The following is a 24,363-nucleotide window of genomic DNA, read 5'->3' on the forward strand; positions in this document are numbered from 1 at the left end:
CTTCTTCACACTTTTTCTGTAGAGATCATTCAGGGTTTCAGATGCAGTGGGGCACAGAAATAGAGAATGAATCTCTCGCTTGTCAAACTAAAAATTAACCTGCTGAACTAAGATAGTTATAGATAACTAGAATCTCTAGTTTCTTGCCTACTTTCTGTGTCACACAGTATTAGAAATTCTTATTGTTCTGTGCAGAATGCATAATTCAGTAAGTGATTCCCAAGTTTATGTTTTGAAAAGAGAAAGGTCTAGAAATCCTGTATGAATGAGATCTCGTAATTTCTTTAAGCTTGATTACTACCAGCATAGATGATGGTCTAAAATTATGCTATTTTCTATTCTATCGTACCTATTCAGTGTGTCCAGCAATGAATTTTTTGCTCTGACCAGTAGTATAGATCTGCAAAATAACATGCTCGGAGCCAGCTGCAACAAGTGGGAGTTTGCCATTAATTTTAAGGTGGCAAAATTTCACTGCTATGTGTGCAGTTAAAACAACTTTAGAGATTGGAGAAATACTGAATATCAATGCCTTATCATAAACAGTTATGAAGCCGTCCATCCTGGCTTGAGGGTGGTGGGTGCTGTCCTGCTTGAATTTTGTAGTTTATCTTGTGTGTGCGCATGTGGTGACGGTCTTCTCTACAGACTGGTTTCATTACTCCATTATTTTACGGTGATGAAATAGTAATGCAAGGAAGATTGAATCGTTAATTTCCTTTATCCTATCGTTCTTTCAGCAGCCAGAATAAAGTTGGGTGAACTCCATTAAAACAATTTCAGCTTTAATATTAACTGCAGAAGTACAGAATGGAGTTTTACCTTACTGTTCAGTTGAAAGGAGAAAAAATACAAGCTGAAGTTTCTAAATCATTGCCTTACTTCCTCGGATGAACATTTTTAACTTGGCAGATGTTTCTAGAAAAATCTTAGTGCTTCTAGAGGTGTTGCATTTTTTTTTTTTTTTAGTTTTCTAAACTGCCTTTTAAATACTGCTTAAGCATACATGACACACACAATTAAAAAATTATAATCACACATAGGCTAGAATGTTCTGGATTTTTTCATGTATGCAATGATTATTTGAAACCATTCCTGGATGTGTCAGTGGATGATTTTTGGGCTGCAGCTGTCTTGCTGAATATTCATTATGAAATGCTTGTATTTAAAAATAAACCCATTAGATTTGTTTTCATCACACAGACTTGTCTTTCACTATGTGCCAGTGACCTGGCATTGTGTCTGCATCTCTGAGCCTTAGGTCTTCATGGAAAATCTTCACGTTTTAGACTTTTTTTCCCAAAAATATTCAACAGTATTTAGACACTTTCAAGTATTTTTAGAAATGGATCCTAAAAATACAATGCAAAGTTACTTAGCTGTTGCTACCTTCTCCTTTAAAAGCCAAGGTGGGCCTACTTTCTCTTGTGCTAGGCCTCCATCTCCACCATAATACTTCCAGGCAAAATGGTGTGCTTTTCAGTGTGGAGTTATTTCTGATTCAGAGTTGATTATAAATAACAGAAGACATTCTGTGCAACTAAAGCAAAATACAGGGAAGGGGGCGCATATCTCTCCTTATTCAAGTAGAAAGAAAGGTTAATTCACTTTTCTGTTCCTAGTTTAGTGGAGGAACAATATCTCTTCTGTAATGCAGCAAGAGCAATTTTCCAGTCTGCTTTAACTCCTATTCCTGCCTTGAGCATTTAGGTTCCAGACTTGTTATTTCAAAAATCAGTGAAGGCTTGTCAGTGCCTGTACCGGGAACAAGATATTCCCCTGGTGACTGTTGCACTCTATATTGTGGAAAATGACCACCTGCAACACTGGAAAATGAGGCACATAGGAGCGGGCAAGCCAAGGTTACAATGCCAACAGAGCTAGTATCAAGTAGAGATTTTCAACAAACCTTGACACCGCATGAAGAAGTTAAATATAATGTACAGTGCCTCCTTTTCACTTCTTCCTTGCTATTGAGACCTTGTATCCTCTAAATCTGTATCTTTCAAAGGTTTTCAGATGACTGAGTTTCAATACCAGTTTTGAAGAACTAGACTTCTGGTTTTTGACATCTCAAAGGAGACAGTGGAAGAGGGGTCTTATCTCAGGCAATTGTAGTACTTGGAAAGCTGACATTTACCTCTAAGACCACTACAGAGAAACCTGCAAGACAAATCGACAGAAATAGTAATTTTATGGCATGGCTCACCTAAATTATTTTAGAAAGCAAGGCTGAATTCAGTGCCTAAAGAAGGGTGCCTTGTGTTGGTTCAAGTCCTGTGGGTAGTCTGCTAACCTTCCTAACACTCCAGAAAAGACTACATCTCCCACAAGTCCTGTACTGTATCTCTCAGTGCTGTGTGGGTATCTTAGTCTGTGGTATCCCAGATGGCACTAGATGCCAATGTTGTGGCAATGAATTTCATCCCTCTTTTAGCATAGTAATAGTAATAGTAAAAAATTTCCTACGTATATATAATATATACATGTTTAAGATATGTATATTCATACATGTGTGGTACAGATTTGTACCTGTAGTTTTCAAGGAGAAACATTGATTCTGTTTTGCAAAGTGCTTGGGACTGACTGAAAGTGGGAGAACTAACAATTAGCAGTTAGTAAGATTAGCAGTCATCTTTGATCTGTAATTGCAGCTGCGTGGTTAGTGTTTTATATCTGCCATGCCCCTGCTGATACAGGTGGTGCACATTCAGCAGCGTCTTACGTAAAGACGCAATGTACATTATTATACTTACAAAAAGAGAAGGTAGAAACTAAGGATAAAATAATTGGAAACAAAAGCAAAGTACTTTTAGCTTCCCCTCATCATAAAGAAAAAAAATACACAGGAGAAAAATAGCTTCCATATTTTTAGGCAGTTGTGAGTCACCTTAAATCTCTTAGGATATTTTAGTAAAAATTCTATTGAAAAAGCTTCTATGTAGTACTGAACTAATAAGTTTTTCCTTCTGATATATTTCACTTTTTTTTTTTTTTTTTTAACTTATTCAGGGTATAGAAGCAGTTATCCATCTGGGAATGCAAATGTTGTGAAATGAGCTGTATGGATTGTAAGAGGAAAGAAGACTGGGTAATCTTTTCTGAGGCTGGCTGTTAGCATTCTATAATTATACACTACACTAGTAGTAGCAATAGAGTTGTCCATACATCTGGAAAGGTAGTGGTTGGAGGGGATAATCTAGGGCCTAAACTCACTGTCCTGACTATAAGGTCCTTATTAGTAAACTGTATGGTCCATGAGATTAGGCAGGCTGTGTGGAGGTGTGGTGGAGATCTCAGAAGAGAACCAATTGAGCAAAGTTATAGTATTGTCAAAGAACAATGACAAGGGAATGACATCCATAGAGAAGGTTATATTGACAGTGCAGGTAAAGGGTTGGGAATTCTGGAGTGACAAAAGGCTTTAGTACCCAGCTGTAATTTTGAAAGTGTGCAGACACTTTCATATCTCTTTGTAAATACAGCATTACAACTAAACGCAAGAGTAAATGTGTAGTAATTATACTTCATATGTGTGTTGTACCTTTAACCCAGAATTACATAAATTGCATGCTATTATATCATCAGATGTCAATGGACAGAGCTGCTGAGTATAAGGAAAGCAAGTTTTTTCTGGGAGGTAGAGAGGATGCAGGTATGTTCACATACTGTCAGACACAAGCAACCTTCTCCTATTCCATCAGAGTTGTGCCCTGTCCTCATAGTCTGTTTAAATTGGGAAGATGAAGAGCTGGGTCACTGATGTAATATTCCAGCAGACTTGGGCCAGTCTGAGGACTGCTTTTTCATTGAACCTACACATGTTAACTACATGTTTTTAGCTATGTGAAATTGTTAAAACTGTTTGTGGAGATTACAATAGAAAGTGGTGCAAAGTATGTTTTGTTTTAGTTGTTTTGACATTACATTAATAGCTAAAGGGAAGTTGAATTGATAGACAAAACCTCCTAGCTGTAAAAATCCTGAGGCTATCCTGAACCAAGTTCCAGCCAAGAGTCTGCCAGTGCATGTTTTTCAACAGAAGAACAACAATGCATCTCATATTCTGTGAACATCATTTTTCTTTCCATGTGCCCCTCAGTGAAAACATTGCAGGAAATAATACAAAAGGAAAAGAACTGTAGATACAGTGATTGTTGTTCTGGTCCTTGACCTGATACTCCTCAACTGCCTGCAGGAAACTGAAGCCACCTTCTTGAAAAGACTAGTACTTGATGTGAATTTGATAGTTAAGTTTTCTTCTCAGCAAAGCTAAATGAAGAGATGTAGCCGTATATTGGTTTCCTTGTACAGAACAGTATGTAATAATAACAACACATCACTCTTCCATGTTTTGCATTTTTTGACATATCTTTAATGAAATAATTTCAGAGCTTTCAGACATTCCTGTCACAATCTCTTGGTTTGAAAGGACACTTCAAATGAGGTTACACTGTAAGAAAATATTAATTTACTCATTTAGGCATATTTTTAATATTCTTGTTCCTATACTTCTGCTGCATAATGTATAATTTGTAGAACAGAGGATAAAGGTCACAGAGCTTTGTGTTGTTTGGGTGATTTATTTGTTGTTTTTTTGGTGGTTTTCCTTGAGTCTTATAATTAGGATTTTTTGTAAACACTATATTGATGTACAAAATATTGCATACACGTTGCTCTTTGCTGTCTGCACTGTATTAAATTCTGAGACAATGGAAGATTAGATTTGTAAGATTTTCATCAAATAGAAACTCTCCAAGTATACTTTTAAAGATCATGGTTTAATGGTTTGGCTGAAGTTCAAATCCTGAAAGAAAAAAAAATATTTGAATAATACTGGTTCATTAAAATAATTTAAGAATTCTTAAGAAGGCTCCCATATGAGGTGCCAGACTGACTCTAAACCTCATTGATTATCATGTCTCACAGGATTATGCAAATGCCAGTCAATTTACAGTCAACTGTAGACTGAAGACTCATGTCTGGAACTTCCTGAAATATTATCACCAAGCATTTTTTGAGGGGAAAAAAAAAAAATCCAGTCTTGAATTAATGAAACTTTGTAACAGGCTTGCAAACTATCAATGAGATTATTGTAAACCAAATTCTGTTCTCAGCATGCCTGCAAGAAATGCCTGCAACCCCCTTCTGCTAAACTCTCTGCAATCCTAAGGCAGTACTCCAGTAAAGTTGGTGTAACATACTCAGGAAATCTCAGGTCTGTTCTTATCGCTGCCACTGGCTTATGTCTGTACTTTGGACTTTTTATCACTTTTAACTTATGCATTACAGACATTTCTGTGAAGGTTATTCTCCTTCACTTCCTTTCTCAGACTCATATATTCTCTCATTTCCTCTTTTCTTGTACATTTTCTTTCTCCACTGACTGCATAGCGAAGTGTTTACTACTTCCTCTGTAAAATCATGGTTCTCCAATGTTTTCTTCTAAATTTCTACCTCTTACTGTTTCCAGGTTCCTAAGTTTCCTCATCCATCTTCATTTGCTTTATTAAAAAACAAAACAAAACAAAACACAAAACCAATCCATTGGTGAATAGTGATGTGAAAATCTCCATTCCCTTCCCTTTTCTGTTATATGCCTTCTACCTGATAACTCCCAGGAACAAAGGACATCCACAGCAGGATAGGGAATGACCACAGAGGAGGCTGTAATGATGGAAGTAGAGACTGCTGTGTAAATGCAAGTAGTAAAAAGTATTTGGCTCTTTATAAGACATGCTGTTATGATGAAATGTGTAGAAATTCAGTGGAGTGTCTACACAGTTTTGTGGGATATGTTGCCTTCTATATGGAATTTATTTTCAGCAAACATGATTTAGAGACTTTGAGTGATGCTAAAGAAATGCAAACACCCTTGACTTCAGTCTTCAACTTAAATTTAGATAGGAAAATGAAAAATACACAACACTGGCATTCACTTGTTCTCAGAAGTGGATTGTTGTCCTCAGGTGGAACATGAAACTGTACAATGCAGTGCGCTACACATAATATGCATAGTACAGGTTTTAAGGATTGTAACTGCAGTGTAATCACACTGACTGCAGTTCCTGTTCATCGAAAAGGAGTATGATAAAGGATGGACACAAGATTCAGACATACTTTTTCGTTACTTTATATATATGCCTTACTTTCCCTTTCATTAAAATCAAATGGTTAGGTAAGTCAAACAGTAGAAAGACGTAGTCTGAGCTGAGACTTGAAGAACAATCTGTTACTTCATTAGAAGTCTCTGTATAACAAGTCAGGAAAGAACGACAGATAGTGCTCCTGAAGCCATACAGATATTTGTACAACTTTTCACCTGAGGCTTGGAGGTCTCTTTGCCTGTCTGATACTTGGCCACTTCAGGGCCCTAACTAGAATTCATGTCCCCTGCATAATTTTGAGTCCCCTGCCATCACCTTGTCCTGCTTCTCCAGGAATATAAACTCAAAAGCTCATGTACTGTAGAGTTCAGTGACAGGCAAGGAGCTGTTTCACAGTCTCTGTTGAAATCCCTGCAATTTTTGAAAAGTTAGAGGGCATTGGTCTTACTTAAATCACCATTACAAAACATACTGTCAGGAAATGCTTGTTTCCATTGTCCTGATACTTCCCAGTACCTTTATGCAGCTGCTTCTTTTTCTTTAAGGTTGAAAACATTTCTGTGAGATGTGGAGAAGTTAGATAAAGGCATACAAAGGTTATTATTTGTATTACAATGATCATTAGCACTCCACACTTGACCAGATCTCCGTTTTGGCAACCACTTGTAAACACATGATTACAATCATTATGCTTGAGTATTTAACATGACAAGACACACAAAATACAGAGGGAAAATTGTGCTGAAATGATTTCTCCAGGCCAGCAGCAAAAATCAGGGCCAAGTCTGCATTCCAGTCTGCTAATCTTGCTATAGGTCTGGTTTACAAGCAGCTTGGTATCTCCTATGATATTCAGGTATTCAGGGGACATGCAACATCAACGGTTTGTTAGCATCTTTTTCTTATCTGTTCAATAAAAGTTCTAAAACTTTTCTTCCTACTGCACAAGTTTTGCACAGACACTTTGGAGGTTATTATTTACAAAGGAAAAATAACAAAGATAATAAACACAAACAAAAAAAAGTAAGCATTTGGGCCCTAATTCACAAGGCTGTTCAGACACTTCAGTTCCATGTAAATCAATACACATTAGAAGCTAAGCTAATGAGAACTGGTGACTATATGGCTATAATATAGTAATGGATTTTGGCTACTCTTAATGGTGAAACGCACCTACATAAACTCCTGAATGCATCCAGGCCTCAGATTGTTTTTCCTAAAGAAATGGATTTTCTCAAGGGCAGTTTTCCCTCATTGTTCCTCATTGTTTATAGCAGTCTAACAGTTAGACGAACTTTTAGAATCTGGGAGGTTTACTCTTCTAATAATCTTTTTTTTTTTTTTTTTTTTGAGAGAGAGAGAAAAATTGTCTTTTTGTGTACTTTTTAGGAAGGAACCAGAATATGAATTCTGGTGTTACTCTGCATGCATCATATTTGTCATGTTTCAGCATTATCTCTGATTTTCTTGGCTTCCTCCCCGAATTGCTTTAATCATTAGCCTTTTTCTTAACTACTTCTCTGATATGTGTCATTATGGTGGCTGCCTCTCAACAGCTAGCCTGGGGAAAAAAACATCTTATTGATATCACGGGGTAGATAGAGCTACTTCACAGAGACAACAGCATAATGTATTCTGGGACAGCTGGCTCTAATGCCAGCCCCAGATACATCAGGGTGAGTCAGGAGTAATTAGAGCACAATTACTGGTCAAAATCAGGACCATTCTCTGAGTTCCAGATTTTCTTAGAAATCGGTGTAATTTCACAAAAGTAAGTAGAAGCGGATCATTTTACTCTGTGATGAATTTAAACTACTGTCTGGAATGAATTTTGAATCAATACAGGATAGATTTGATTCTTTATCAGCATAACAAAGTACTGTCCTAAGTCTACCCCTTGCCATCATGATGACCATGTATGCAGTTACATACGCTACAAGTCCTATAGGACTTGAGCAAACCACAAGGTGCTGCCCATTGATTATATGTCAAGAGTTAATTTGTATTGATTGGAACAGCTGAGTTCTTGGTAGATTTAAAAAAATGTTGAGTACATAAACATTTCTAAGATTCTTTCATTTTTCTGTGGAAAGGGAAAAGTTTTAGGCATCTTCACTAAGTACTGTTAACTTTGATGTGCTACCAGTATCCTTGTATGACCTGTTTCTCATAACTTTGTCCCATACTAGAGAATGCTGCAGCCTCATTTGCAATTCAAATTCTCAGGGTAAATTACATAGATAAATCTTGGTGCCACAGTCCATTGAATTTTACCTAATATTATTCTTTTTCCTTCAAGAACTTTAAGAGACTATGACTTTCAGCATTGACTTTCATTATTTTTCTCCAACACATGAATAATTAATGTGGATTACTGTGGACTGTTTAAACTCTTTATTAAAGAAATTACCAAGTGTATATAATAGTGTCTTTTTCATGAGATGAACTCAGGTGATTTCAGCACTCTAAATAAGCATTATAATGTGATTCAAAATTGCATGGTAAAGGTGTGAAGCTGTTTTTTCAAACACAGACCCAATAATAGCAATTTAAAGTGTTTTCATATCCAGCAGGGCTCAATGTGGATACACAGAAATAGAGAGACTTAGAGTACTGGCTGGGTCCTGTCTCCCTGTTTGGAGCTCATCTGTTAAGCGTAGCTCCAAAACCCATGTGTGCTGTTGTCCAGATTAGAATTACTTTCCTGCAGTAAATGACTGTGGACCTTCCCCTTGCACTTCAGACTCCACTGAGCTATATGATTCCTTTTTTTCCTTCCCAAGTTGTTTTTGCCAAGTTCACATTATAATTTACCCAGCTCAAATTAACTGTGAAATAGAGATGGAACAAAAAGGAGAGTGATTTTCTAAGAAGAATGAGGAAGGGAAAAAGAAGGGATTGTATGTGACAGGCACTGGCCGCACTGCAGCTGTTGATACAGACGTCGTCAATTAAAAGATGCTGCACTCTTTTCTAAATAAAACAGAACACAAAAGCCAATCATTCCAAAGAGGTTCTCTGCAAAAAATTGTTTCTTCCTTTGAAGTCTGCTCAAGACAGTGTTGGGAGAGGCGCATTACCCCTAAGTATCGGGTAATTACTTACTTTTAGAGGCAATATAACTGGGTAAGAATTACTGTGAATTCCACTTATGCTTTTTAAGCACCAAGGAGATACTCATTAAGAATCTTTGACAAATAATGAAAAGAAAATTTTGGTGCTTGTTAGAGGAAAATGATAAACATATCTCTTTTCCTTCCTTTGATTATGCAAATAATGGGAGTTTTCCCAAAACATGAGGCACAACTTTAAAGAACTTTTTTTTTAAAAAAACCAAGCTGTCACAACGTGGCTCTTGGAGACTGATCAGCTTCAGTTGATGGGACATAAGGTTCTTTACCATGTAAGTGTTTTGAAGTATTTTGTCTGAAAGGACTACCTTCCAAAGCACACAACCCCCAGACATAGTTCCCATTTCCTCTAGCTAATGGTTCATTACTTCTCTGACCCAGCTTGTCTTAACCCTGACTGCGGGAGAAGGGTAGAATTAAGTCATGATTAGGACATAGAACTCACTCTTTTTCTGTAGTTTTGTAAAATTAGTATACAGGAATAGATGGACAGTTACTGATGGGTAAATGAGGTTGACAGACATAATGATGACAGTAGTTCTTTCACAGGATATGTATGACAGAGGCCACTGAACTGCAATGCTTGCTGGCCTACGTGCAATAATATTGAGGAAGGCTTTGCTGGTAACATCATACTCTTCTGTAGTAAGCCTCAGTTTAAGTTTTTAATATGGCTATGAATAATACTAGAAGGCTTTGCTGCCCACAGATTTTGTGGGGAACGATACTGTACAGGCAATAGTAGGTAAAAAATTGAGGCTGGCTGTTGATATATTTAAACAGCAATGTGGAATTATTAATTTAGAGTCATGGTATTCATCCCCCAAAGTCTCTGCTAAGTCCAAAAAAAGTTTTGCTGAGTCACAGTTGTGATTTCAGTGGGTGTCAGGTGATTTCAGTTTACTGCTCAGTAAGGAAATTAATTTTAACAACTGTCAACCAGAAGGCGGCATTGAACAGCAGTTACTGAAGGCCTGGTCTGGGTATTTGTGACATTTTGTATACAGCTTGTGAGCATTTCAATTAACATTTTCTAATTTTGAGGGAACAGGTAATTTTGTCCCAAAATGGGCTACTAACATGGCAAAGATTTTTCATTTGGGGCTGCGTTACTTGAGCAAAAGCCCATTTGACCCCTCCTGCAACTGTTAATGGGCGTGGGCAGAAGATTTCAGTTTTGACCCTAAGAAGTAATAATTATAATGTTAGCTTTTAAATGATCTTCTATTTGTTCCCCAATAATGGGTTTATCTGCAAATTTTTTATTTAAATGGAGAGTGGTTTAGTGTTCAATGTAACTGTTAGTAGAGCTAATTGTCAGATTTAATCTGTGCTCCCCATTTACTGTGAGAGCTAGTGGTGGTCTCTGCTAGAGAAACACAGTTGGAAAATCTAGCATTGAGAGAATTGTAATTTTTCTGGGGAGACAATGTGAGTTCTTTTAATATTTACTGTGCAAAAATGACAAAAAAGCACACCAAAACACACTTGTCCTGTATCAGCCACCTTCTTCCTGAGCCCTGGGCAAAGGCAAATGCTGTTCTGGAGCTTTCCCAGTGATAGCCTTTCCCTGTCTTTTCGCCTTGTGGACTATTATTACTGCTCACATCTTCAATTATTCTTAGTAGTGACCTTTCCTCAGTGCTCCCCAGAAGAAAAGCCCTACATCATCGCAATCATGGCATTAGTAATCAGATAAGTTAATGTAATTTCACCACAAAGCAATTGCTTTCTTCAGTGGTGGACAGACTCAGGACTAATTACATGCAAAACAAAAGATGCAATATTTTTTTTCCCTAAATGAGGAAAGGACAAAGTACAGGTCTTACATAGTGAGAAACAGTATGATACATCACAGCACTTTTGTACTATTTTGCCTATTTGGTGCGTCAGTCCACATATGTTGAAGAGCAAGTGATACAAAGAAGGTAATTGAAGCACTAACATGTACTGTCACTGAGGCTTCGGGGAAAATCTTGCCTATGAATTTAGTACTGACATTTTCCCTTTTTGAATGAAAACTCTATTGCATGGTGAAATATTCTGGCTAGGGTCGTATTGCAATATACAAAATCAGTGTGTATGAAAAATGATTGAAAGAAGGAGTAATTCTGAGATGAGGAAGTGTTAACACCATATGGTAACACTCATGGGAAATCTTTCCTTGCTTTACTCTGGAAACTTTTCATGTAAGAGATTGCACAGTCCTCCAGTTAACCACTGTAGGGATTTCTTTTGCCATCTTTAGGACTATTAATTTGGATTACAGTAAGGCCTGGATTCCTCACAAGAGATCAGTGCTTCACTGTACTAGGCTTTGTACATGCACACATTTTTATTTCTTTTTTAAATAATCTGCTTTCAAGAGTTTACAGTACTACAAAAACATCAGACACCTATTACACTCAAAAACATAAAAGGCGGAGTAAGGGAGAAAGATCAAAGCTCAGTACTTACTAAGCTGTCTCACTCCCTTGTGAGAAAGAGCCCCTTCAGTGTTATGTGCTCCTTTAACGTTATTTTTGACCACATCGATTTACTTTTCTTTCATAGTTAAGCTACTCCACGCGGTTGTTGATAAACCATCACAGGTTCAGATGTCTTGGTAAAATACCTTTCTCAATGAAGAATATTCTGGATGTCCTAGGATCCTGAGGAGAAAGAGAGAATGTGGCTGAACCTACTCCGCTCCTGAAAAGCTCTGAATGGAGGGGAGCAAGAAAAGCAAATTCTGTCCCTCTGTTACCTCCTGTCTCTTTACCTCTCTCCTAATCAACACACCAGAAGGGAGATAGGTGAGGAAGGGCTGAGTGTGCTGGAAGAATGGAAGTGGAGGGCACCCGTGGAAAAGGGTGAGAGTGGAGATCTAGAAACTGCCAGTATTGAGTAGTGATAACAAGGGGACAGACTTGCTGTTTACCTGCATGAGAGAAAGGAGAGGGCACAGGTGGGAAGGGTAATGCCTGAGTATGGCATGCATGTGCCTGGGAGGTACCGAAAGGGGCGACTGCATTCTGGTGGTGGAACAATGCTTTCTTGGAGAGTAGAGGAGAATGGGTAGAGTTCGAAAAGATACTCCTCTGAAAGAGAATGGAGGAGTTTGGAACAGGAAAAAAAGAAGCAAAGAAAAAATGGATAAAAATGAAAATTTAAAAAATAGGGCCAGGGAATATTCAAATTTATTATCAAAGTGAATGCCAAAATAAAACTAATGAAACAGTAGTTGATTTTTCACATGCAATTGATAGGTTTTGAGTAAAAAGTAATGCTTATGTTACACTTGTACATACACCTGTGGTACCTGTATAACCACAGGGTTCGGGAAACCAAGAGGAACTCTGCTTAAAACTCATGATCAGCTTAAAGTACATTTTTCTTAACCATTCTTGCAATTTTGTGTAATTCTAGACTTGCCAGGCATACATGCATGGCAGACGGATGAGAATGTGTTGGATGGATCACAGCTTTGGCACCCTGAGCAAAGTTTTCTCTCACCTCTATTAGTGAGAGGAATATGTCTCTCTCAGTCAGATGATTTCTCCATTCAGCTTTCTGCACGAAAAACCTGTTGACCCTTCCTACCAGTCAGTTCATGTTATCATTCCTTATTGCTGTGTACTAGCTTGATTTTTTTTTCAGTCAGAGCTATCCCAGTTGTGTGAGCTGAACACTTTTTAAAATATTCTTAACCCCACTATAGGAAAATAAACTTATGCTCTCCACTTAGAATTGCTCACAGTGGGTGTTAAAGACCCAGTGAGGCCCATCAGGCATGCCCAGTTTGGCATACCCAGGTGTTTCCTCTTTTGTTTCATTAGCAGTGTTTAGCAGTACTTACTCTTCAAGGTCTTCTTAGAGGATAGCAACTAAATTTGAAAGAAGCAGGTAAATGTGGAGTGAGCTTGTGTTCTAGACTATTAAAAATCCTATTGAGCATCAGCATATTTTGGTTAATGAAATATACTTGCTAAAACTTTGTGATGAGGTGAGTTTGTTACAGTCTGAGAACGTGAAGAGATGCGAGGTGCTCACATGGAAAAAGGTGAAAGAAAGAGGCGGAGAACCCTCAAAAATGGAAAGGATTTTGGAGGTTTATGTTTTCGCAGTTTCTGATTGATATGTATAGAAGAAACTTAGCTGTTCTTGCCTATTGTTTGTTTTCTTATTTCGATAATTCTAAGACAATTTTTGATGAAGAGTGGCTATGGCTTATCTATTGTTGTAGTTAACAAAAATGCATATAGGTTTTGGGCATTCTTGGAAGAGATTTTTAATGGAAAATCATTGTAAACTGTTGGTTAACTGTGGTAAAGGATAGAGAGATAAATGTAATCTATTTTATCAATGGATTTTTAAAAATAGTTTATCTGATAAATTAATTATTACAGCTTTTTCTTAATGTTTGAGTGATTTCAGCTGGTGCCTTGACTGTTGTTACCTTCAGAGGCACCTCTTATAAATCCGAATAAAAGGTGTGTTCAAGTGTGGTTAAAACTTCCGTATTTTGTCTTTAGAGAGGCAGGACTGCTGTTGATGAATGGAGAAAAAGAATAGTTTTATTAGTGTTTCATGAGAAAAAATATCATCACAAAGAGTTTTAAACTTCTAGGTCCTGTACTTGCAGTGGTATTTTGTGACTATGTTGTGCTGACTTTCTGAGAAACAGTATTGGAGATCTAGGGGAGAGGGAAAGAAAGGGAGGCAGAAGATTTTGTGAGGCCCTGTGGAATCTCTTTTCCTGGCTAGTTAACAAAGAATGCACCATGTACATGTATTGTAATACACAGCATAGATCCCTACCGTTGTTTTAAGTAGCCATAAAGTTAAAAAACATTGAGGAAATGTCTGTATATTTAAGTGGGTTCAATACAGATGGTCCTTGTGCCCGATGCAACTTAGTAGAATTGCAGGCTACAAAAATCTGTGTTTGGAATAAAGGATAAAGTTAAGTATTTATTTATTATTCTTGACTTCTTTCTGAGAGATGCTTACCTTGGTGTATGGAAGGTCACTATATTGGCTTATATTACACAGTCAGCCTGGGCTTTTCTGACCTGTATTGAGCTTCACTCATGTAAACTCTTCTGGAATTCACTGTAGTAAACTATCAAGAAGATAGTGTTTATAAATGCATGATTTATGTCAGTAGAAGGGTGGCCATATACCACAGCTTACATTTAAGAATGTGAAAAAAACCATATAGTTAGCCAAGTATACAGGATGATCCTTACTGCTGTGCTAACTGCATTTTAACTAGCTCCAGTGTGTCGGGGAACTACTCTCACGATGTTCGGAGCTGCACAGCACAGACCTGCGGCTTTCGTTACATGGGTGGAGGAAGAGATGAATTTAGATAAAATAATAAAAAAATTATTATGAACTGTTAATAGATGAATTTAGTTTGATGAAGCGAAATGAAGCTGTAGCCTAATACTAGAGGCTAAAACCTGAGAATAATGACTCGGAAAGGAGACAGTAAAATATAAGAGCTGTTTGAAGCCATACTAGACATATGAAGACAGTGAGTGATTCTTAGTTAAGGTTTCAACAAAAGTTTATTTTTGACAAGACCTGAAGGTTAACTGCTGCCTGAACAGAAACATAATAAATATAAGTTCATAATAAATATGATAAAACAGTTCATCAGTGGAACTGCTTGTGGCCACTGGTGCACCTGTGCGCAAGTTGTTGCTCCAGCCTTCTTTGTCACCAAGATGTGGGGACTGTGCAAGTGTTAATAAAGAGGTGAATCTTTCATGCAAGTTAAGAAAGCTGTGTTTAAATTCTAGGTTAAGCAAAGCAATACATGCATACCTGTGCAGTTTTAGTCTGTCAGCTGGTTGAATACTAAATGGAGAATTCATTATTTCAGGGCTGCTGTATGAAGTAAGATTGGGGTTTTGTTCTTTTGAGGTCTCTTTCTGTGGGATTTGAAGGTATTTCAGCAACCGTTCATGTGTTTTAGGAGATGAACTCTGGTAAAGAGATTGTTTCATAGGAAATGAAATGTAATTTTGATCCCATAAGGCCTGAAATGTATTAAGTGCTTTTCGGAGACGATACCACTTCACTCTTCAATGGTGACTTATTACCACCATTACTATTAGTAGGTAGATGGTATTTAAAATGAAATATGATGCTTCTTAATGTCACAGCAAGTAACAACAAAAGATAAATTAGTAGTTAAATTAGCATATTGACTGGTTGGGTGAAATACGCATAACAGTCAACTCTAGCAATAAATAACTTGAAACAAAATATTCTTCAAGGAGTTCTGGAGGTCCTTGTCTGTTTTAAAGTATAGATGCATATACTTTGCCATATATTGACTTTATTAACTTGCTCTCCAAAACATAAGCTTCCAAGGCTAATTGCATCAGATGCCTTGCTGCAGTGAGCATCAAATAACCAACTATTATTAAAAGAGAAACTTAACCATGATAAAATCAGTTTTATTTGGTTTTTTTTTATGGAAAATATATTAGGTGACAAAGCAAAATGTATCAGGCAAAATCAGAGTGTGTCTCAGTTCTGTAGAGAGGTAACCTGGCTGTTTGTACCTGAACATATAAATTTTGTTCATTTTGTATCTGGATTTTTCTCCTTCTCAGAATATCTGCATATAATAGAATGGTCTGCCTCTAGCAGGTGGCCATGGGCAGCAGGTGATCCCATCTCCCAGGTGCTTTTGAAACTAGCAGGGTCTTGGTGAACCAGTATCGTGGTTTAACCCCAGCCAGCAACCAAGCCCCACGCAGCCACTCACTCACTCGGCCTCACCCAGAGGGATGGGGAGGAAAATTGGAAAGGAATGTAAAAATTGAGGGCTGAGATAAGAACAATTTAATAGGTAAAGCAAAGCAAGGAATTCATTCCCCACTTCCCATGGGCAGGCAGGTGTCCAGCTATCCCCATGAAAGCCACGCTCTGTCATGTGTAACAGTTACTTGGGAAGACAAGTGCCATAATGCTGGATGTCCCCCCATTCCTCCTTCTTCCCCCAGTTTATGTACTCAGCATGACACCATATGGTATGGAATACCTCTTTGGCTAGCTTGGGTCACCTGTCCTGGCTGTGCCCCCTCCCAGTTTCCCGTGCCCCTCCAGCCCTTCTGCTGGCAGGGCCCAAGAAACCGAAAAGTCCTTGATTCAGTATAAACATCACCCAGCAACAACTGAAACATCGGTGTCCTGTCAACATTGTTCTCACATCAGAGCCAAAACACAGCACTGCACTAAGAAAATTAACTCCATCCCAGCTGAAACCAGGACAACCAGTCACTGTTTTGTTGTGCGACTCCACTAAAGCATTGCTGCTTGAAACATCTTGCCTGGCACCTTTTGGATCTACAGCATAGCTGCTGCACAATGTGAAATCAACTACAAAACTGCTGGCCTTCCCTCCATCACTGGACGCCTTCTGCAGCCCTTCCCTGGATGCACGTATTTCAGGCTTCTGGTTTTAACTCTTTTGTGATGTGTCATGAAAACAAGACAAAGAGATTTGATCAGGGATTTTTCATAACAAGGGAACATTTTCTTTTAGAAGAGATAACTTCAGATTTCTGAAAACAGGCATATTGAACTATACTTTTGTCTAGTTTATATTAGCACTTGAAGTCTTTCACTTTTTTATTATTTTTCCCTGCAAGCATTCTTTTTCTTTTTTTTTTTTTTTTTTAAGTGATCACTGCTATGCTTTTAATTATGGCTCTTCTTGTGCTGTATGTTCTGTGCTGATGTGTTTTGGTCACTGCCTGTCATTGTTCTTATGTTCTTTACAAGTCAATTTATAGTTAAGGCATCCTTCTGCTTTGCTGGGTCAGTACCAAGGCTGCAATCAGATATCCTCGGTGAGTTTTCAGACACTGTTTCAGGTCAAATGGCTGCTAGAGCAGACTTGTCTGGAGCAAAATTATATGCATCTCAAAAATATGCCACAAATCACAGTTTGTGGATCGTGTAGATGCATTTTGTTCTACTATACTCTGCTTGCAGAAGCTTTCCTGGTATGAAACTTCCTCAGCCTTCCAAAATCTTCTGAGTGTATACCTACAGTTTGTTGGTGCATAGGTAAAGGATGAGGGAGCGCTTTTATCGGTGTGCATACTGTAGGCTTTTGTTATCTGCTTAAGGTTATGTATGTGTGGTCTTTGCAGGCAGTTGTGGGCTAGATGTAAGGGATGGTACTTGTTCTTCAATATGGCTCAAATTCGCGTAGATTTGCTTGCCTAGCTGACACCTAGCACTGTGCTAATAAATCCTGCTGAGGGACACAGTGTATTAGTTCAGGCTTAATGATGTGTTAATACAGTTACCTGCTGAAAGGCTATGCAGGCATGCATAAGTCACTCTATCCCCCTGAATTTTTCTTTTAGCAGGGTTAGGGCTCAGGTAATTTATAGGCAGAGAGTCTTGAGCCTTTCAGTCTCTTTTATGAGAACAGCCTACTTAATCCATTTGACAAATACAGATGCTTGTACTCTGTGCTTCTGTGGAGACAGGCACAGCTGGGGGGAGAGGATTTGCTGCTGTATTTAGACATGGTGAGGTTCCTGGCATTTTTTTTGATGCATAGTGTGAAACTGTTCAAGAACTCTTAATGTTTATAACACCCTGTGTCATTTTTAAACTTAAGGTACTTCCTAGAGAAGTTAAAAGGCTTAATTGTAAAAATGTGTTCTCTAGGGCAGTTTCAGTGTTCAAAATACAGCCTCATTCCTTGGATTTTATCCAGTCCTAGCTCTTTATCTTTTTCAGAAAACAAAGAAACTGCTGCTTGGGTTAACAGAGTGCATGCCCTTAACAGTACCCCAACATTCCATACTGCTTCTGTACTTGTTCCTTCTCCCAGTCCCCCAGTGTGGAGTGACCAGAGCAGAGGCACATCTTGCCTGCTTCTTTGCTGTCCTTACAAATATCAGCATAAGTTTTTTGAATTTGAAGATAAAGGGGATAATAACTAGTGTCTCATTACCTGGTTAGGTGATACTAGCAACAGGGAACAGAATACTTAATCTGTGAACAAGTGGATGAGCTGGGATTGCCAGCCTGGATGCAGTTTCTAGAGTGAGGTACGGAGCTGGTGTAACAGGGGCCCATAAGGCAGCATGTTTTGGGACAAATTTCCTGCATTAAGTGGAATAAAACCCTAGGATATTTTTCGTAGACCTGTACTGATTTTCCAGCTGTCTGTGGAGGTATCACAGTGTTGGTATGGATGGTTTAAAAATTAACACTTTCTCCAAAGAGTTGGTGTTCCTGAGGATCTATGGCTGCAGTTACTAAATCCAAGCCTGATTTGAGCAATTTATACCTGATTTCTAGGCTTGTGTCACTGCAGTAAACGTATCTTTAGGAAACTCCTGATTTCTTGATATATGTTTTTGTCGTGTATTGCAATGTGAATGTGCTGTGGTGTAATAACATACTCAAAACTGAGAGAACATAAAGTTCCTCAAATTGCTGAATAAGAGAGATGCATAGCAAAACCTGAACCGTCAGTAGTTGAATGATGGGAAAGAAAAACGTCAAAGGTTATTCTGGACATAACCAGGTAGCAAGATGTGCTCTCTAACCAGACCTGTTTCCACATTCTTGATTTTCTGTACTGCCTAGTTTAGACTCCTAAGGCCAACTAAATGCCTGACTCTTGCTGAGCATTTAATAGCCTGAGAGGTCTTCAGCCTGCACTAATTATCCACAGTTTGAAACCTGTATTAATTTTTACTGTTCTGTTGTGTTTTTAGGCTGCCTGTTTGAGGATGACCTTTGCAAATCTTTTGAGATCTGTGTAAATGGTAAGTCTTCAATATTTTGTTTGCTGACTACTTTGTCCTCTGCTGTGTAATTGCTATGTGGTCGATTCAATAAGCCAAATCTATATATGAAGGAGAGGAAAGAAAGGACGGTGTGGGGAAGTACCAGGTATGACTATTGTAGTGAACAGTTAGGGGAAATGCAATAGATTAAAAATAATAATAATAAAAAAAATTATCTCAACCTTGAACAACATCATCTCCTTTTATGAGAAATAGATTGCAATTAAATTAAACACAGTGAAATATGCTGACATTTAATTTGTCTTAATACAGGCTGAAAATAATGGGTTTGTTATTTTCAGGTTGTTCATCATTTTAGTGGATGATATTGAGTAATTATCGGTCTCCTTTTCTTCAAAAGGTTGATATTTATTACAGTAAGTAAGAAGCAAGTCTCAAAGCAAGACTTAAATTGATCTTGATTATGCTGCTTCCTTTTTCTGATATTTTACTTGAACTATGCAGAAGCAGCTTGCTTCTGCTCTCCTTCACAATTTCTTTTCAGTAAGTCAAAAAAGCCAATGCAAATATATGAATGAGTCTCATGAGTCTCATGGAATAACAGGAAAGAATTTTTCTGGCAAGAGTTGAAGATTGGCAATGTGCTACATGAAATCATTTAAGTCCTGATGAAGGGCAGACCATGTTTAAAGAACTTCTAAAGACGTTACTTTTGTGAAAAATATGGATCTGTAATTAGGGATTTTTATTTTTAAAGTATTATATATAAATTTCTCTTTGTGAATGTATGGCACAAGGAAGTAGATTTGTTTTCCATCAAACAGAGGAGTCAATAATATGGGTCTGCTAATAGATGAAGCTTATTAATATCCTAATTTAACAAACATTTAAGATGAAATAAGATTAAATGTCCAGTATTGTTGAATGACAGACAAATGCACGCAGGAGAGGGAATAAAAGACAGAAATATGGTTGAGGAGCTGGGAGGAATTAAAATAGGTAGGTTAGAAACAGTGCATTCATTAACATCTCCAAAGATAATTCTTGTGTAAATGTGTCACTTGAAGTTGTTCCAATAACGTGCAAACATTCTGCATTGACAATTTCCATGATTGACACCAGGAAGGGTAGCACCAGTTTTCTACAGTGGTGCATTTTGCTGACTACCCATGATATTCAGTGCCTAGCTGTAGTCTTTCCTTCCCATCACAAGTATTTTTAATCAGATTGTATGATAGGCCACTGTTATATCTGGCAGACAGTGTATAATGAGGAATTTATGCAACAGATGATAGTAAAGAAATGTACGTACTTTAACTGATAGCAAAAAGTTTTCAATAGAGATGCTCCTGTAAAGGTTACTTCATAGCTTCATGCTGTAGGTGTTGCCTTAATTGAAGATGTGCTTTCTAAAAACTTAACGTGACTTTTATTAGCATGCAGAATTAAACTATGAAAATGGTATCTTAGAATTTAAAATGGATTTATTCTGTAGATCTATTCTTACTTTGGCATAACTAAGTTAAAGGTCACTAATGATTAAGCCAGTTGATCAATGACATTGCCTAATGGCTGATCTTAATTAAAAAAAAAAAATACGTTCAGAGATTCTGTCAATGTGTTTAAGGTCACTACATAGTATTTAATTTTTTTTGCCCTAACTGGGCAAATGTTACCCAGAGTAGATATTAAGTGCTATCCTTGATGCAAGTAAAAATACACCATTCTTGAAATTAACAAAACCTTTGGAAGGTCATACTTTGAAGTACTAAAATACCATCAGAATTTACTTTTTATACATAGAAGAAAAGAATAGGGCCACTTGCTTCTGAGTAGTCATTTCCATTTTTCCTGTCCAAACTGCTTCTGGTTCAACAGTATCTCTGAAGTTCTTCAGAAATCCTGATATATTAAAATGTAAGGGCTTTGGTGGACTGATAGCTCAGGAACTTAAGTCTGTGGAGGTCACTATGCTCAGGAGCAGAGCTTTGTGTACTGCAAGGTCATGGAAACGTTTGCCTCCTTTGCTGTCACACAAGTGCATGTTTCTAAAGTACAGTGTGAAAGTGGGTAAGAAACAGCAGCTGCTTTTGGGTAGCATCTTTGAAGCATCTGTGATCTGCAGATCTGAGCCTGACTCCTGCAGGAAGGCTGATAATTTTGATCTTTCTCTCAGCCTCTAGCAAAGTAACTGAACTGACCGCATTTTCAAAAATGAAACTGGGTTTGCCTATTGAAGTCATAAGTCACAGTATTTGCCATCTCATGTCATTACCTGGAAACTTCAAGTACTTTCATGCATCAGACTTGTAAAAGGATAACCAAACCCACCAATAACTGAGCTGTTTCATAACTTTAGAAAAATACTATTCCTTCTCATTTATTTGGAAGAAGAGATTGGCCGAAATATTTTGAGAAACGTTCATTTGTACAAAGAAAAAAAGGTCAGTTAAAAGCAATTTCTTTTATTGTTAAAAGCAGTGTAATCCAGTTGTAAGATCTGATATAACCAGCATAACTGTATCGGTTGCAACGCTTATATTTGTTTAGGTCTGCCATTTTTGCAGGGCAAAGAACCTGCTGTAATAATGATTGAATTTTCTGCCACTTTCCCTCATGATATAAAGGTCTCTTTTGGCTTCAGTGACAGCTTCTCGTTTATGTTTGTTTAATAGCTCCAGCAGCAGTCATGCAATATTAATTTATTTCCATAAACCTTTTATCAGTTTCCTGAGCTGCACTGACTCATCAAGTGGTTAAAAAGGAACATATTGTTTCATGTTTGTTTTAGTGGCATAAGGATAAGCCAGGCAAAAAGACTGAGTTAGTTTTCCTGAACTCTTCCTTTACAAAGGTAGACTGTTGCGGTGTGAAGTTGCTTAGGTGTCATTTATTTAACTTCTGGTACACCATTACCTCTATTATACAGTTAGAAGAAATGATATTTTTACCCACCTAAAATGCTTGAAGCTTGAAAGGCTGCAGCTAAAAAACTTGGTACAAAAGGTGGATATGTATATGAGCTGCAGACCTTAATAGAAAATGATCTGGCATGCTATAAGCTTGGCAATGCTTGCTCCCCAATAAGTGCTGATAAGCTGCTATAGACACCAAAGGAAGCAAATAACAATATCTTAATTAAACAAGATATACAGAAGGGAAAAGAATAATATAAGGAATAGGATTTGAAATGAGGGTATGTGTAGTGACATAGCTGTGGGTAAAGAGGGGTATGGCATTCAAATGTTCACGTATGTTTTGCTGCCTGGGTTAGAAGTTTAAGCAAATGAGTTTGCCTGTATGTGTATTTTCTTTTTTTCTTAACTGTTATGCCTAGAAGGTGTTTGTATGAAAAAGAAAGAAAAAGAAGCATCAAGAAGGAATTTTTAGATTGCCTCTGAGGCAGAGATCTACTTACCCTTGAATGGTCCTTGTAATTATATATTAAACCTAGTACAGTTGGATAAGTGGGAATAGGTCACATTTTGCTTTGCATTTTAAGTGATAAGTAAAGCAGTTCAACATCAGCTCACATACCTTCCTCTTTGGAAGGTTTAAACAAAGTAGCTCCTGAAGATAGCAAAGCAAAGACTGGTTCTTATCCTTTCTCATGAAATCATGCTATTGAATTCTGGTAGTGCCACTGGGAAAGACGCCATGTGGTATAGATAAAAGCATTCATTTTGAAATAACCATCCCTTATTGTCCTCATTCCTCCCTTTATTAAACTGTTTGAACTGCTCATTTAGAAGGATGGCATTCTTTCCTTTAGGTTTAATCTCCAGATATTTTGCTTCAGAAAGAAGCTTTGTGCTGTGTTTTATCCATGCGTGGATACCATGATATCTTTACTCCTTATCATCGGAGCCTTTATAAATCAGGGCAGTTCTATTTATGAAAGATGTTGCTGCAAGCCCACTGCCTGCATGAAATTGTAACAGGGTTCATGCAGAAAAGATCAGATTGTGGAAAACAGCTCTGTGAGGCCAACTGAAAAAGTTAATTAAATACTGTTGTTGGCGCAGTGTGCATCATTAAGTCAAGCCTCACTGACAAACACTAAACTTCTCTTAGGAAGGCACGGTCTAATGTCTGCAGTACTGTTTGAAGATGCCCGGCTTCTGAAAGGCTGTATAAACAGCTATGCACAGCTGAATCAATATTGCTTTATGTGTGCAAGCTGCACTTGTTAGGAGAGACTTAGGTTAGCATGGTGTGTCAAAGGCGTCCAAGCATTGCAGTACAAAGTCATGAGATTTTCCAAGTTTGGATGTCTCCAGACAGTTCAGAATATTAACGTGCTTTCTTCCTCAGCTACAGAGCTCCTCAAACAGTTGGAATATAAGTGATTGCATGTGCTGGTGATGAACCATAAATGGTAAACATGTGCCACAGACGATAAGGGAGAGGAGTCAGGATCCCTGAAATGGTTTCTTGAACTTAATGTGTTACGCTTTGAGGTTTTCCAGATCATTGCCTAGTAGGATGGAATTAGAGGGAGATGCACCTCAGCATTGTTTAGCTAACAGATGTCTGCAGCTACATCTGCGTTTGCAAGGCACTGCTCTTACAGAAGCTATTGAATTTTTGTGAAATGATGCTATAAATCTCTGCCTAAGCTTCCTGAAGCTTTTCAATAAGCATCCGTGCTTGTTATAACTAAATTCAGCCTTCTAAGGAGTAACGCTAAGTGGTACCTCTACATAATGTTGCTTTATTGGGTGAAGAGAGAATTTATGTGCTTTCCAAGGATGTGGGAATTCTTCACAAATAACTGAAGTCCTAGTACAACCCTATGAGGTAAACCTGGTGTATCATTTCTAATCTGAATTCTGAGGTTAATGGGGATATGTGTATGTTTGGAGTAGAAACCCAACCAATTATTTAAATACAAGGATTAACTTTCAGTGGTCCTTCCATACCAGTTCAAGGAGATCAGAGGGTTAGTTTTTAAAAACATCCTTTGAATAAATATGTCAGATGAATGTAAAAATCCAGTGTGATATTCAAGGAGTAAACTTTAAAATCTACCATTGTATAATGGTATTCTGAAAGCTGACATCTTCAGAAGTATTTACACACTTCATTCAACTGAAATCTAGGGTGAGTTAACACCTAAATATTCCTGAAGATCTGTGGTTATAAGGATACTGCCTTAGTTTTTAGGAATATTTTACATTTCTTAAAAAGCTCATACATATCTTTTGAAATAATTATGTGGAAATAAAGATTAAAATTTCCTCTCTTTTTTCCCACACTTGTTCTCTATTAGGTTATGTGACACTCCTGTAATAGGAGAAAAAAAATGATACAGAGTTTGGGAGGAAGACTCTGGTTTCCCAT

At 37.6% G+C, this 24,363-nt stretch overlaps 1 protein-coding gene across 1 annotated transcript in view; it reads left to right on the forward strand.

Annotated features, from left to right (window-relative positions):
* Positions 1 to 24,363, forward strand: part of PTPRN2 (protein tyrosine phosphatase receptor type N2) — a 663,537-nt gene that overhangs the window by 51,736 nt on the left and 587,438 nt on the right. Inside the window, exon 2 of the mRNA XM_056337581.1 lies at positions 18,988 to 19,038. Within this exon, the coding sequence (XP_056193556.1) occupies positions 18,988 to 19,038 (51 nt within the window). The remainder of the gene's footprint in view (positions 1 to 18,987; positions 19,039 to 24,363) is intronic.

The sequence above is a fragment of the Falco biarmicus genome, chromosome 4, assembly GCF_023638135.1.
Source record: "Falco biarmicus isolate bFalBia1 chromosome 4, bFalBia1.pri, whole genome shotgun sequence".
In the NCBI taxonomy this organism is placed as follows: Eukaryota; Metazoa; Chordata; class Aves; order Falconiformes; family Falconidae; genus Falco; species Falco biarmicus.